Here is a 16,322-nt window from a genome sequence, read left to right as displayed (position 1 = left end):
GCATTGAATGTGTAGATTGCTTTGGGTGATAATGACATTTTCACAATGTTTATTCTTCCAATCCATGAGCATGGAATGTTTTTCCATTTCTTTGTGTCTTCTTCAATCTCTTTCATAAGTTGTCTATAGTTTTCATCATACAGGTCTTTATATCCTTGGTTAGGTTTACTCCTAGGTATTTTATGGTTTTTCGTGCAATCGTGAATGGGATCAGTTTCTTGATTTCTCTTTCTGTTGCTTCATTATTGGTGAAGCATATTGGTGTGCATTATTGCATAAAAATGCAACCAATTTATATTGATTTTATACCCTGTGACTTTACTGAATTCATGGATCAGTTCTAGTAGACTTCTGGTTGAGCCTTTGGGTTTTCCATGTAGAGTAGTTTATCGTGAATGGGATCAGTTTCTCGATTTCTCTTTCTGTTGCTTCATTTTTGGTGTGTAAAAATGCAACTGATGGGGCACCTGGGTGGCTCAGTCCGTTAAGTGGCCGGTTTCAGCTCAGGTCATGATCTCACAGTTCATGGGTTCGAGCCCTGTGTCAGCCTCTGTGCTGACAGCCAGCTCAGAGTCTGGAGCCTGCTTCAGATTCTGTGTCTCCCTCTCTCTCTGACCCTCCCCTGCTCGCACTGTCTCTCTTTGTCTTTCAAAAATAAATAAAAGACATAAATTTTTTTTAATGCAACCAATTTCTGTACATTGATTTTTGTACCCTGCCACTTTACTGAATTAATGGGTCAGTTCTAGAAGGTTTCTGGTGGAGTCGATCGGGTTTTCCATGTAGAGGATCATGTCGTCTGTGAAAAGGGAAAGTTTGACTTCCTCTTTGCAGAATCTGATGCCTTTTATTTCCTTTTGTTGTCTGATCACTGCTGCTAGGACTTCCGGCACTGTGTTACACAACAGTGGTGAGGGTGGACATCCCTGTCGTGTCCCTGATCTCGGGGGGAAAGCTCTCAATTTTTCCCCATTGAGGATGATATTAGCTGTGGGCTTTCTGTAAATGGCCTTTATGATGTTTAAGTTCCTCTTATCCCTACTTTCTCGAGGGTTTTTATTAAAAAAGGGTGCTGTATTTTGTCAAATGCTTTTTCTGCATCTATTGACAGGATCATATGGTTTTTATCCTTTCTTTTGTTAATGTGATGGATCACATTGATGGATTTGCAAATACTGAACCAGCCCTATAACCCAGGAATGAATCCCACTTGATCATGATGGATAATTCTTTTTATATGCTGTTGAATTCTATTTGCTAGTATCATGCTGAGAATTTTTGCATCTGTATTCACTAAGGATATTGGCCTGTAGTTCTCTTTTTTTGTTGGGTCTCTGTCTGGTTTGCCTGGGTGACGCCCCTTAATTTATTCTCTAATTGCTTGGTTGGCCTAATCATTCTTCAGTAGGGAGGTTTTTAACCTCCACATTTTTGGAGGTTTTCTAGACTTTTTTCTGTCGTTAATTTCAAGTTTCATAGCCTTGTGATGTGAAAGTGTGCATGGTATGATCTCACTTCGTTTATGTTTATGGAGGGTTGCTTTATGCCCCAGTATGTGATCAATCTTGGAGAATGTGCCATGGGCACTTGAGAAGAAGGTGAATTTCCAACTTCAGGATGCAGAGTTCAATATGTATCTATTAATTCCAGCTGTTCCAATGTGTCATTTAAGTCCATTGTTTCTTTAGTGATTTTCTGTCTGGTTGATCTATCCATTGCTGTCAGTGGAGTATTAACGTCCCCTGCAATTAGCACATTCTTATCAATAAGGTCGTTTCTGTTTGTGATTAGTTGTTTTATGTATTTGGGAGCTCCCGAAGTTGGCGCATAGATGTTTATAATTGTTAGCTCTTCCTGATGGAGAAACCCTGTAATCTTCTTCATCTTTTGTTACTGCTTTTAAAGTCCAGTTTGTCCAATGTAAGTATGGCTACTCTGGCTTTCTTTTGACGTCCAGTCACATGGTAGATATTTCTCCATCCCCTTACTTTCAATCTGAAGGTGTCTTCAGCTCTAAGGTGAATCTCTTGTAGACAGCAAATATATGAATTTTGGTTTTGTATCCATTCTGCTACTCTGTGTCATTTGATTGGAGCATTCAGTCCATTTATAGTCAGTGTTATTATTGAAAAATGTGGGTTTATAAACAGACACTTCTCCAAAGAGGACATCCCGATGGCCTAGAGGGACAGGAAACGATGCCCAACATCACTCATCATCAGGGAAACACAAATCCAAACCACCTCACACCAGTCAGAGTGGCTAAAATGAACAAATCAAGAGACTATAGATGCTGGCGAGGATGTGGAGAGACGGGTACCCTCCTACACTGTTGGTGGCAATGTAAACTGGTGCAGCCGCTCTGGAAAACAGTATGGAGGTTCCTCAAAAAACTATCCATAGAACTCCCCTGTGACCCAGCAATAGCACTGCTAGGGATTTACCCAAGGGATACAGGAGTGCTGATGCAGAGGGGCACATGCACCCCAATGTTCCTAGCAGCACTGTCAACAACAGCCAAATCATGGAAAGAACCTAAACGTCCATCAACCGATGAGTGGATCAAGAAGATGTGGTTTATCTATAGAATAAATGGACCTCGAGGGTGTCCTGCCAAGTGAAGTAAGTCAGGCAGAGAAGGACAGATACCATATGTTGTCACTCGTAAGTGGAACAGGAGAAACTTAGCTGTGGACCATCGGGAGGGGAAGTGGAGGGGGGTGGGAAGATAACGGGAGAGGGAGGGAGGCAAACCATGAGAAACTCTTAAATACTATGAATAAACTGAGGGCTGGTGGGGGAGGGGTAGAGGGGAAGGGAGGATGAGCATAGAGGAGGGTACTTCTCAGGATGAGCACTGGGTGTTATATGGAAACCAACTTGACAATAAACTATAAAAGAAAAAATTTTATTTTGGGGGAGCAGGGGCAGAGAGAGCGAGAGAGAGGATCCCAAGCAGGCTCCACACTGTCAGCACAGAGCCCGATGTGAGGCTCAAACCCATGAACTGTGAGATCATGACCTGAGCTGAAATCAAGAGTTGGATGCTCAACTGACTGAGCCCCCCAGGCGCCCTGCTCTTTAATATTTTAAGGCAGGTTCTCCTGTCTCACCATTTCTTGGGGTAGTGGCGGTGTGCCAGCGCAGCCCTCCTGAGCACACCTGGGGGTCACTGGAACCTGGCGCTCGGTCCCAGCATGAGCCCTTTGTGCCCTCCGACTTCTCATGGGTGTTCTAATGACAGGCCTTTTATTCAAGCTATTGAGGGTTCCCTGTGATGTTCTCCAGGTGGGAATAACCCAGAGGCGCTGGCGTTTTCACTGAGCATCGTAACCGTCGGTGTTATTAACATGAGGCTGGAGTAAACTTTCTGACTAGAAACACGAGAGACTAAATCTCACTTCTTCTGGGCAAACGGTGCCTTCAGGTGACTGAACGCCTAGCAGAAGTGACTGAGGCTATGCCTCGTGACGTGTGGCCGTCCCCTAGGAACTTCCCGCCTCATGAGGTAACGAATGATTGGCTCATCTGGGGACACACACATAAGGGTCGATCATCCGGTGCTCAATGGCCTCAGATCCCCAGGGAGAAACTGAGGCGCACAAGAGCGTACCACAGCTCCCGGAAGTGATCGGAGCAGCTCCCGACCGGCCACCGCACTTAACATCCTTAGATCTCCTCGAGCCTTCCTCTAAAAATAAAAACTGAGGGGGAAAGGCGTGGGGAACCGCGCTGGGAAAGGCGAACAGCTCCCGGAAAACCCCCCACCACCCACTGGAGCTCCGGCGGGAACCCCTATGTGCAAGTGCTTACTTAAATGGGAAAATCAAAGTCTCAAATGGCCCAAATGGGGTTCTTTGGACACGTCTGAATTAGTTTTCTTGTGCACACAGAGAAAGCAACCAGAAACTAGGAAGCCGTTGGTTCAATCAGTGAAGCCTCTGGCTTTAGGGGAGGACCCGTGTTCACAAAAGTACTCCGGGCTGCATGTGGCTCGTGTTTTTTGCTTTTTGAGCAAAATTGGCTGTGTTCTGATTGGAAAATGGAAAAAAACCTAATTGATGGACCCACACATTATAATGCTAACTTGCAGTTAGATTTCATAAAAAGAGGCTATTTGGAAATTGGGTCTTTAATGCCTTCTCCACAACAGTTAGTGAAACAAAGGCGAACATATTATTTGAATCTTGTTTCTATGTCCATGTGTCATGATGGAGATCTTTTCTCCACTTCCGGATGTTAATGCTAAAATTAATTTGTAAAGGAGCTCTATTGAACTTGTTTAAAGGCACTTCTACAACTCAGAAAGACAGAAACTACCCCAAATGGTTTTCAAGTTTACATGACTTGGGATGAAACTCCCTACATTCGGGCTCTTAGGGTTACTCCACGTGAAGAGTCACAGTGATGGTCCAGACAGAGAAGGAGGCACAAAAACCGAAGACACCCAAACCCCTTTCCAAAAATCAGAAAGACGAGGAGGAGGAAAATGGCAGACACAGAAATCCCGAACCCACTTCCCCAAACAGAAGCCCCAGGACCGACGCCAGTCCGCTGCCTCGGCCCCGCCTCCCCCAGACGGCTGGGAACCAGAGAGAAAGCTGCTCGTGTAGAGGGGAGATAGGAGGGGGACATGGAGGGAGGTCAGTCCCAACCTTGAATCTGCCCCTGGCGATCCACCCACCTGTGCCCTCCCCTCTTCCTGTCCCCGCACGACCACCCCGCCCCACCACCAATCCCAGCACCCCTGGCGCCACTGGCCCCTCCACCCCTCACCTCCGAGGACCGGAAGCTGTCCCGAGCCTCCTGGCGAGGTTCAAACCTTCCAGATCAACACAAAGGGGCCCAAGGGCTCCTCTGGACTCTAACAGCGCAGGTCAGCTGTCCCCACAGGAGCCCCAGGTAGAGCTGACAGTAGGGAACAAAGTGACTAAGGTCTTAGTGGACACACGTGCAACATACTCAGTATTAAAGCTAATGCACAGTCACTGATTTAATTAAAATAGACGTGTTTTGGGAACTATCAACTTCAAATATAATACACATAATCAGCTTTTATTCTACCCAAGTGTATTAAATTCACATTGAAATTCTTGTAATCTGTCCACAAAAATGACTTAAAATTATGGCTGATTTTGTCTCAAGTTTTCATGAGTATTGCTAACAGCTACTCAGTTTTGAAGAAAAGGTTCATAAACTTTTAAACAGCTTCCTTGATCTTGGTACCTTAAACACTGAAGCTTTTGCTAGATTAAATGACACATTGGGTTGAAATCACTGGATATCTAAGTTTTTCCCAAAGAAGATAAAATACTGAAATCTTAATGACTAAACATAGGTTTATCTGGCTTGGGCTTCTTATTACAGAGAATCTAATGATACTTCAGTCTCCTAGTAAACAGGTTGTGTGTTTTATTGAAAGTTGAACTATGAAAAAAATGGCATATTTTCTAGAAATTATAAAATACGTTCATAAATCTCCCAATCTAAAGAATTCTGGTATAATAGTTCGTAATTGGTAAGTAAGCTTTAACTGGACACCATGGTAGCTAAGTTAAAATTCTGCTAAATGTAATTATACTGCTGGAAATGATGAAGAAACCAACTCTGGATGTGCAGAAGTAGGAGATGTGTAAGAAAGGTGTAAAGAACAAGAATAAATTTTTGTCGAGAGAAAAGAAAGTAATTATCCTGAAATGAGACTGGTTGTTTAGATAAGGAAAACTTATGACAAAATCTAATTGAAGAAAAAAGTTTGTGAAGGGGAATCTTTGGAAAAGAATTTGGGGGCACCTGGGTGACTCAGTCACTTAAGCGTCCAGCTTCGGCTCAGGTCATGATCTCACAGTTCGTGGGTTCAAGCCCCGTGGAGCCTGCTTCAGATTCTGTGTGTGTCTCTCTCTGACCCTCCCCTGCTCACGCTGTCTCTCTCTGTCTCTTAAAAATAGATAAAAAACATAAAAAAAGGAATTTGATGTGTGGTCAGGGGGACTAAGATTGGAATAGATGAAGTGTAAAAGTATACTTGTTTAGGACACAAGGGGGAAGATGGCAGAGCCGGTGATCCCAGACTCCACCTGTCCCATGGACACACCTAGAAACGCCCACCTCAGTGTACACAACCCAGAACACAGCCCCACGGGTGGCAGAATGGCCTCTCCACAGCTAAATGTCAAGGAGAGACCACGCGGAAGAAAGGAAGGGCAGAGACATGGCTGCGAGTTAAAGGGACCTGAGGGAGGGGGGCTGTAGCCAGGGAGGGCGGTGTATCAAGCCCCAGGCACTGGACACCAGGGACCCTCATGGGGAACCCAAAGTCCCATAACGTGTGGCTTTGAGAAGCAGAATGGCCTAACGTCACAGGTTCCTACAGTCAGTGGGCATAATATATGGAACTTTAAAAATGAATGGGGCTCGGGGTGCCTGGGTGGCTCAGTCGGTTAAGCGTCCAGCTTCGGCTCAGGTCATGATCTCTCAGTTTGTGGGTTCGAGCCCCGCGTCGGGCTCTGTGCTGACAGCCAGCTCAGAGCCTGGAGCCTGCTTCAGATTCTGTGTCTCCTCCTCTCTCTGACCCTCCCCTGCTCATGCTGTCTCTCTCTTGTCTCTCAAAAGTAAATAAAAAACATTAAAAAAAAAAAAACACTTTTTAAAATGAGTGGGGCTCCGGAGAGCCAGGGGGGCTAGAGAAAACTAAGTTCTGGTCCTTAAAGGGACAGACCAACAAATGGCCCCACTGAGATGCAGTACAGGTGTAGCTGTCTGAAAAGTGCCTGGGGTATGCAAGGTTTATTTACTAATCTCAGAGCCTGTTTTGGAGAGGGAAGGATCTTCGTGAGACTTCTCCAAGGACAAAAGAGCTGGTGGGGGCCACTTCCCTCCCCTGACCCCACCCCGGCCTAGATGCACAGATACCTGCCAGAACCAAGAAAGCGCCAACCCTCTCCACCTTGCTGCTAACAGTGTGCCCTGTGCCCACACACTTCCTCCGGCCCGCCCCTCCATGCCGGCCTCAGTTTCCCTGTGTTGCTGCAGGTCTCTTCCTAAGTCCCAGTGGCTCTGCTGGCACCACGAGTGCCCCATGCCCACTTTCTCCTGTGGACCTGCCCCCTCCAATGCCCCTTTGGCCAGAGTCAAAGTATCCAAAGTAGTACCACAATCCGGGCAGTGTGCAAGCAGCCCCTACAGGGCAGGCACTACTCCGAAGTGACCCCCGCTGCAGGGGAGGGAACGATAACCACACACACACACACACACACACACACACACACACACACACACACACACACACGCGTCATGCTATGGCCCTGGCAGAGGGCAGGGCGCAGAGGGCTGTTCTGCCTAGAGCTGCCACCACCTGCTACCACCCAGGCAACTTCCTCGGGACAACACAGGGAGGGTGCCCTGCATCTCACAAATGCCTGGTCTGAGTCAAGTCAAACCTAAAGCGGCCCCAGACTGGCCCACTAACAGCACAGGGACCAAATGCTGCCCACAACAGTCAAAGAGCCACAGCAGATGGCTGGACTCAGGGGAAAGCATCTCGGTCACAAAGGCAGAGCACACACAACATACACAGGGGACGCCCTGAAGCACTGGGTGCTGGTGAAAGGGGTGCGCTGCTTCGTCAGGAGCAAGGGAGACGGGTGCAGAGGCACAGGGGCACGGGCACCCCTGTGTTCACAGCGGCACTGCCAACAACAGCCAAATCGTGGAAGGAGCCTCAATGTCCATCACTGGATGAGTGGATCAAGAAGATGTGGTTTATCTACACAATTACTACATGGCAATGAGGAAGAATGAAATCTGGCCATTCGTAGCAACGTGGATGGACCTAGAAGGAGTCATGCCAGGCGGAGAAGGACAAATACCATATGTTGTCACTCATAGGTCTAACAGGAAAACAGGAGAGACCTGACAGAGGACCGGGGCGGGGGGCGGGGGGGGGAGGGAGAGGGAAAGAGAGTCGGGGAGAGAGAGGGATGCAAAACTTGAGAGACTACTGAATACTGAAAACAAACAGGGTTGAAGGGGAAGGGGGAGGGGGGGAAAGAGGTGGTGGTGATGGAGGAGGGCACTTGTGGGGAAGAGCACTGGGTGTGGTATGGAAACCAATTTGACAATAAACTATTAAAAAAAAAAAGAAATTTTGTGGGTTTAGAGTCATGTGTTCTCTGTAAAGTTCATGTTTGTATTGATGTCTCTGGTGTCTTATATTCCTTACTACATTTCCTTCATACGGTCCCTCTTAGGATTTCCTGTAGGGCTGGTTTTGTGATGATGAATTCTCTCAATTTTTGTTTATTTGAGGAAACCTTTATTTCTCCTCCTATTTTGAATGACAGGCTTGCTGGATAAAGGATTCTTGGCTGCATATTTTTCCTGTTCAGCACATTGAAGATTTCCTGCCATTACTTCCTGGCCGGCCAAGTTTCAGTAGAAAGGTCTGTAACCACTCTGATAGGTTTCCCTTTGTATGTGAGGGCCCTTTTCTCCCTAGCTGCTTTCAGAATTCTCTCTCTATCCTTATATTTTGCTAGTTTCACTACGATATGTTGTGCTGAAGGTCGGTTCAAATTACACCTTAGGGGAGTTTAATATGCCTCTTGAGTTTCAATGTCTTTTTCTTACTCCAGATTGGAGACGTTTTTGGCTATAATTTCCTCAAGCAATGCTTCAGGACCTTTTTCTCTTTCTTCCTCTTCAGAAACTCCTATGATATGGATATTGTTCTGTTTGATTGTATCACTCAGGTCTCGAATCCTCCTTTTGTGCTCCTGTATTAATTTCTCTTTTTCTCGGCTTCCCCTTCTCTATGACTGTGTCCTCTAATTCACCTATTCTCTCTGCTTCTTCAGTCCGTGCAGTGGCCGCCTCCATTTTATTCACCTCGTTTATAGCCTTTTGAAGGTTCCTAGTCTGTGTATCAATAGCTTCTCTGATGGCTTTGATGCTTTTTTCAAGCCCAGAGATTAATTTTATGACAATTGTTCTAAATTCTTGTTCAGTTATGTTGCTTGTGTCTGTTTTGAGCAGTTCTGTCGCTTTGATTTCTTCCTGGAATTTCTTTAGTGGAGAGTTCTTTTGTTCCATCATTTTGGCTAGCTTTCTGTCTCTTGTCAGTTTGAAAAGCTCATTCTGCACTGTGCACCTGTTAGTATTTCTCTATTAAAGGAGGCTCTTTGACTGTTCCGGGCCTGGCGTTTCAGGAAATGTTCTTTTAATGGTGTCTCTCGGCTTCTCTTGTTATGCCTCTGATTAATTTTTTCCTTACTCAGTGATATTTGGGACTCTCCACTATGTGTGCTTTGGCTTGTTTCTTGAGGTACCGTGAAAAGGAAAACAGACAGACAAACACACAGGGAACAAAAGCATGCAAACGCACAGACAGATCAAGAAAACAAGCAAACCAAAAGGGGAAAGAAAAAAAAGAACAGAAAAGAAAGGAAAGGAAAAAAAAGAAGGCAGGGGGACAGAAACAGCCAGAGATAAAGGACAGCCTGAGAGCATAAAACGTGTGGAGGGGAGAGACCAGAATGAGTTAAGGAAAAAACTATCTGGATGTTAAGAGGTGATCTAAGCACACAGGGCATAAATGTTGGTCTTTCCCAGACTCCAGGGGGGAAGGGGAGAAAAGAATGAAAAAGGATAATAGAAAAGAGAAAACAAGGGGGAAATTAAAAAATATAAGAAAAGAAAAATTAAAAATAGTAAGAAAAGCAGCTCTCCAGCATGTGTGGGCATGGTTCGATGTAGGTGGGTCGGGTCTCAGGGGCTGCTCTCCGAGGCCCCGCCTTAGTGGTTGCGGGGAGAAGAATGGCGGCACCCCAAGTCCCCCTCAGACCATGCGTGGCCGGCCACTGTCTTGAGTCTGACCTCCCCGTGCCACGGGTGGGTCAGATTGCTTCGGTTTTCTAAGCTCCGCCAGGTTTCTAAATCCTAGTCCACGCACTTTGCTGCTGCCGCCCCAGGTAAAATGATCTCCGGGATCTGGCGGGATTATAGGGACTGGGGGGCCAGCCCTTCCCTGGCTCCACCTGAGGTTGGCAGGCTGCTGGACCCACGGGAGAACAAGCCCGCTGAGGGATTTCTGTCCCTGCTCAGCGGCTACACATGGAAAGGTTGTGTCTCTCCTTCCCTGGCTGAGGTCTCCCCTCTCCAGAGATCACTCTATGAGCGTTTTCAGTCTCTTTCTCTTCTCCTCTGCTCTCTGCACCCTACAAGGCCACCCTGTGGGCTGCCCTGCATGGCCCTCCAGGGTCCTGAGCCGCCCCTGCACACACGGCCCTCAGCGGGCCCGGCGCCAGTGTTCTGGGTGCTCTCTCTCCGAGTTCTGCTTTTGCAGAGACTCCACTCAGGGTCTCCGGTCCCAGTTCACACTCACACAGACATCCATGAGACTGTTATCAGTAAGGGGTCTGTGCGCACCTCTGTTCTTGGAGATCAGAGTATTGTGGCTTTTCATTCTCAGTTTGGTGGTTGCGGGTGGGCAGAGATTACAGAGCTCCCTGCTTCTCTGCCATCTTGCCGCTCCAACCTTTTGCCCATTTTAAACTCAAATGTTTTGTGGTGGAGTTGTAGTCTTTATATTCTCTAGATTGGGGCTCCTGGTCTGAAGCAGGATTGGCAAAGGTTTTCTGTCCTTCAGTAGGTTGCCTTTTCACTGCTGTTGTGTCTTTTGAAACACAAAAGGTCTTAATTTTGATGTGGTCGTTTTCCTGTTTCCGATTTATTGCTCATGTAGACAAGTGCATGTGCCTCAAAGGCATTTTTGACACAGGAGCAGAGGGAAGCAGGAAAGGCTTTCCAGGGGAGGGAGGAGGGAGGCTGCTGGACAGAGCGGGGGGACACTGTGCCCTGGGCAGCAGGAAGCAGCCGTGTGCGGGACGGGAAGGACAGGACGGAGAGACTGGGTGGGGGCGTCACAAGGCATCAGGACTCCAAGCGGCACAGCTCGGGCACTTTCCTCTTAGTGGGACTGTGGGACAGCACGGGGGGCAGCAGGGAGGGGAAGAGCCAGGAGGAGGAGAGGAGGCTGGCAGGAACCAGGACGGACAGACGTGACCATCTGTGCGGGTGAGCCAGCGGAACGCGGGGGCGTGCGGACAGGCGGCGAGGAGAGGGACCAACGGAGGACATGCCAGCCCCGGCAGTCGGAGGTGGCTGTCGCCGTCGGCCGTGCCAGGAACCAGGATGGGGCGCTGGGGCCTGCATGGTGGCAGGGCGGCTGATGGGAGACACGGGGACGCGGCCAGATTTGCAGACCTTAAATGCACGCTTGCTTTTTAATTCAGCGACATCCGGGACTCGGGATGGCTTCCTGGGAGCGAGGGTGCCTGGGTCGAGGGGCTTTGCCTCCTGTCTGCAGGCGTCTCGGGGGCCCTGATCACCAGCAAGCCACAGGGTCTGAAGAATGCAGTGGTGTGCCGCCGGTCCCACTCAACCTGTTCTTTCTGCGTCACCAGATGGGGATCAAAACACATCCAGCCTTTCCCGCGACCACGAGGACGTGCAGGATTTCTTCCGCTTTCCTGATACCCCGCACCCAGCCAGACGGACATCCCTTTTGCGATCCGCCAGTGGCAGGGAACGGAATTCCAGGGACTCTATGCAGAGAAGCAATCTTGGAAGCTTCTTGGGTGGACCGCCACCTCCTCACTGGCACGCATGGTGCCAAAGGGAGCCTGCGCAGGTGGCCGCTGGCCCCTCAGACACGACAGCTACGCCTGGTCCCCGGGCACGGAAATGAACTTGTGTCGGTGAGGAGCTGGAGTTTTCATCTCATTTACCATTAATTAGCTTTGACTTAACAACAGGCACTAGCTTGTTGCTGTAGAACACTCTTGCTTAGAATCACGTGGGCACGTACTTCTTTTTAAACCGTTAAGTGGGATGAAATTTAAATACAGAGAAAATATTTTTTAATGTTTCTTTCAATTTTTTTTTTTTTTGAGAGAAAGAGTGGGAAAGAGGCTGAGAGAGGGAGACAGAATCTGAAGCAGCTCTAGGCTCCGATCTGTCATCACAGGGCCTGACACGGGGCTTGAACTCATGAACTATGAGATCATGACCTGAGCTGATGTTGGATGCTCATCTGACCCAGGTGCCCCCAGTGAAAATATTTCTAATGAAAATTTATTGTCAGAATTGAGATGTGTTCTAAGTATAAAATACCCAATGGATTTTAAAGACAGCACCAAAAAACCCACCTCTGTTGCGATAATCTTCTAAAATATTGATGACTTGTAGCTGGAATGATATTTTAGACATGCTGGTATTAAAGTTAAAAAAATAAGTTTTATAATGTTTATAATGTTTTATTTATTTTTGAGAGAGAGACAGCATGAGTGGGGGAGGGGCAGAGAGAGAGGGAGACACAGAATCTGAGTCAGGCTCCAGGCTCTGAGCTGTCAGCACAGAACCTGACGCGGGGCTCGAACCCATGAACCATGAGATCTGACCTGAGCTGAAGCCGGACACTTAACTGACTGAGCCCCCCAGGCGCCCCTATAAAACTCTGTAAACGTTAATGTGGCTGCTAGGAATTTTTCAGTTGCACTGTAGTTCCTATTTCTGTTAACCTTGAGCCGGACAAAACAGGCTTAAGACTTCTTTTCTTATGAGGAAATAACTTTCCTAATCAACTTCTGGAGGCAGCATCTACCTGAAGTCTCTATTCCGACACGTTCACTTGTCGCTTCCCGAGCCGCCAAACCGTGCTCAGCAGCTGTGCGAGCCAGCTGGCCGCAGACAGCTCCGGGGGTGTTTAAGGATTATTTCTTGGCAGCTTTTGGAAGAAAACACTAATTGAAAGGTTAATCAAATCAGTCATACTTGCATGTTGGTTAAATAGACGGTCTCCACCGCTCACAGAACAGACGCAGGACTGTCCGTCCACACGTCCACTTATGGGCGCAGTGGCAGTAGGCAGCGTTGGGAATCGAAATCATGTTCTCCGTGATGAAAGGCTGCTTCCCTTCCAGGGTTTTGCAGAATCCAGGTTTGCAGCGACATGAACTCCGATGATGGTGCGTGAGAGGGAATGGCCAATTCTACGGGAACTGTTGCTTTTCTTCAGAGTGGGAGAGAATCCCAACAGCCCCCACGCTGTCGGCAGGGAGTCCAATGCGGGGCTTGAATCCATGAACTGTGAGATCGTGACCTGAGCTGAAGTTGAGTCAGACGCTTAACTGAGACCCAAGGCGACCCTGCAGCTAAGTATTTCTAAATCTGCGTAGGTATGAAATTATTAGCTTAAAAGCAGACACATTTTGTTAAAAATCTGTTAAATACACAAGAAAATAGCAGAATATGTATTGCTTTTTGGGCATAAAGAGCTCAAGATAAAAACACTTCCGGTGGACAATGATAACTACATCAGTCACGCTAAGGCTGAGGGCGTGTCCACACGGGCGATCCAGATTGGGCGGGGGAGTCTCTGGGAAGCCACACAGAAGGTCAAGGAGACGGGGGAGAGTCACTTGAAGACACTGAAGTGTGTGGTGACCTCCTTCATCTGTAGAAAGAACTCCGCAAACGTGAGCCGGGCAGGACATGTGTGTGTGTGGCCGTCACCGAGCCCTACGGGGCCACAGAATTCCCGGTCATGTTTTCAGAGCAGGTGTTCCGCCTAAACCAAGTTCAAGAAGTCAACTGTAGAGGCTGTGTGGGTGACGACTACACGGTCAAGTGGGTCACACTCTTTCTAGGAAGATGTTTCAGAAACTGTGATGAAGCAGATTCTGAACACGCCAGACGCGCACGGTAAGAGCAGCCGCGTGGCGGTGTTGTTTATGGGACAGGACAGCGTCGAGATGCGTCAGGGCGGCCTGACCTGCCAGAACAGTGGTCTCTCATTACGTTACTGTACCCACAATCCAACAGGAAGGGTGTGAGAGCCGCGAGAGCAGGGTGGATGCAGGGTCTCAAGGGTCCGCCTGGCGGGTGTCCATACTCTAGGAGGCACGAAGTGTTGGGTGAACATCCACTTGGGGGCTATGGTCCTGGCAGGGAATGGCTGCCCCCCAGACAGTACTCCTTGGGGAGCAAACTCGGAATATATTTTGTCTTGAAATTACTTAAAATGTGATCTGGTTTGATGCAAATCCTATAAATAATGGGAAAAAATACAGCATAAATTCTAAGTTCAAAAGTACATTTATTCAAAATGTGGGCAAGGTATCAATATAAAAGAAAACAGTATAAGAAATAAAAATAAAGTACAAAACATTTCAAATCTTTAACATCCATAATTTAGAGATAGCAAGGTCTTTATGTACATCATTTTATTTGTAGCTGAAGTTCTGTTTACAGTGTCATGAAAACATTTAAAAACCTGGCAAATGAATCATAAAACCTAATGTGGGCTCATAAATTCATTTATTACAAAACATAATTTATGTTTCCTCAGAATAAAATCACACATCTTAAAAAGATGCAGAATAGGGGATTAGTCTTCCTGCTCCGACGCACCGCCGCCGGAGCAGCTGGAAAACTGGAAAACGCGGCTTCCGCAGGGGGCACGTGGGCCCCTCCACGGCGGCAGGACCCGGGCCCGGGACTCCAGTCGCAGCGCAGGTACCGTCAGTTAAATTTATACGTGGGCTTGTTGAGGAAAACACACTCAGACACGAGGCGAGGGGACGTCCCCGGCACCCCCAGTCTGGCCGGCTGGGAGGGGCCGTCGGAGGAGGACCCTGACAGCGTTTTCTTACCCACCTGCGCCGCAGGCCCGCTGCCCCCGCAGACTCCCCCCCGCCCCACCCTCTCTGTGGCAGGCCTGGGGGGTGCAGGCCCGTTCCGTCTCCGGACAGGAAACCAGGCCCCTGAGGGGACACAGAGGACACCCACAAGCCGCCCAGCTGTTCTCCCCGAAAGTCAAGGTGGCACAAACTGGGCACTCACGAAGGTTAGAGAAGTCTGGGAAAGATGTACGTGCACAGGCCGTATGGAGGCGGGTGCCCGAGGCTCAGGGTGCGGCCGGGCAGCCACCCAGCCGGCCTCCCTGATGCGCTCGGGCCAGAACGCCCGGCCCGTCCGGCTCTGAGCCCGTGGGGACCGGGCTTCGGCCCTGAGCCGCTTCCAGAAAAAGGATATGACTCATAGTCCAGCGTCTGCGTGAGCACTCCGGTGAGCACGAACTCCGCGTTGTGGACGTCTGAAAGACGGGGGGCAGACCGTGAAGACACGGGGCCTGCGCCCCGCGGGCAAACAGCTCTGCCCCGCGCCCCCACGCCGCCCCGCCCCTACGCCCCGCCCCCACGCCCCGCACCGCACCTACGCCCCGGGCGAAGTACTCCCGGCACAGGTGGAGGTCGTTCTCGCAGGATATTAAGATGATCTCGGACGAGCCCTAGGGAAGGAAGGGAGTGTATCGGTCACCGCGCAGCGAAGCTCATCAGGGCGGCGCGCCCTCCGCGCTTCCCTTCCATCCACCTTATTCTGCTTGTGCTCCACGAGCTTCCGGAACGACGGCTGTTTGGCCAAGACTCTTCCGCCTGCGCACTCCACGATCGCCTTCATGGTCGATAGGCTTGGGCAGATTCCAGGCGTGATGTAGAAGTATTTTGCCTAAAAACAAAATGAAGATATGCGCACTCTGAATCGTTTCTGTATGTCGTTTCATAAAGTCTACCCTGAGAGTTCTGACAATGTGTAGTTTCCTGAGGTTATGGAGGTACCCCCGCCCCGTCCCCCATGAGCCCACGGTTGGAAACGGGCCTGGAGGAATCCGGGAGGGACGTCCGGAAAAAAACGAGCGTTTCCTTGTGTCAGGTACGACCCGTGAGGAGTAAAAGTGGCTGAACGGCCATTCCTGGAGGCCGTGGAGAACTCTGTGGGACCGGGGGGAATGAACGGTTTTCACAGTTTCTGCAGAATTCTAAGTTAGCACTGTATCATCCACCCTCGTCTGTGAAACGAGGGGCAGGCACGGCGCCGGACTCTCTCCACTACCTGTGCCGGTTGGGGCTCCGACTAGGAAATGACTCTAACGGTTAAGGTTCAATTTCCTAAGCCTTTGCTCTCCAGCATTCCAAAAAACGCGGCTTTAAATTGCGTGCAGGAAAAGAACTAACGTTTGGAAAAAGCCGATGGATTTGGGGGGGACATGCGCCCTGGCAGCGCGCTCCTGCCTCAGCTCCTTCCGCAAGAACAGCTTCCACATGGTTTTGTGGCAAAGTGGCTTACGTAACAAATGTTTAAAAACCTTCCATCCTGAATTACTCAGGCATGCAGTCGATTAATATTTTCCCAAGAATCTTCTTCATTCTCCAGCAGAGCACGCATTTACGGAGATGAGCATTACGCAGCAAAGACTTGTTAAA

General features: G+C 48.8%; 1 protein-coding gene and 1 long non-coding RNA gene across 2 annotated transcripts in view; one reads left to right on the top strand and one right to left on the bottom strand.

The window, feature by feature from the left end:
• The window catches only part of LOC115277023, a 19,088-nt gene extending 5,327 nt beyond the window's left edge, over positions 1-13,761 (top strand). The window contains exons 2-3 of the long non-coding RNA XR_003902178.1: positions 11,463-11,756; positions 12,981-13,761. This is a non-coding gene — a long non-coding RNA (uncharacterized LOC115277023). The remainder of the gene's footprint in view (positions 1-11,462; positions 11,757-12,980) is intronic.
• A 374-nt stretch (positions 13,762-14,135) lies between these two features.
• PAXIP1 (PAX interacting protein 1) overlaps positions 14,136-16,322 on the bottom strand; it is a 52,866-nt gene continuing 50,679 nt past the window's right edge. The window contains 4 exon segments of the mRNA XM_029954314.1: positions 14,136-14,596; positions 15,094-15,154; positions 15,274-15,349; positions 15,433-15,567. Of these exon segments, the coding sequence (XP_029810174.1) occupies positions 14,581-14,596; positions 15,094-15,154; positions 15,274-15,349; positions 15,433-15,567 (288 nt within the window). The 3' untranslated portion in view covers positions 14,136-14,580.

The sequence above is a fragment of the Suricata suricatta genome, chromosome 2 (genome assembly GCF_006229205.1).
Source record: "Suricata suricatta isolate VVHF042 chromosome 2, meerkat_22Aug2017_6uvM2_HiC, whole genome shotgun sequence".
Classification (NCBI taxonomy): Eukaryota; Metazoa; Chordata; class Mammalia; order Carnivora; family Herpestidae; genus Suricata; species Suricata suricatta.
Note: the sequence above shows the minus strand (reverse complement) of the source record. Positions and strands in the feature narration are given on the sequence as shown.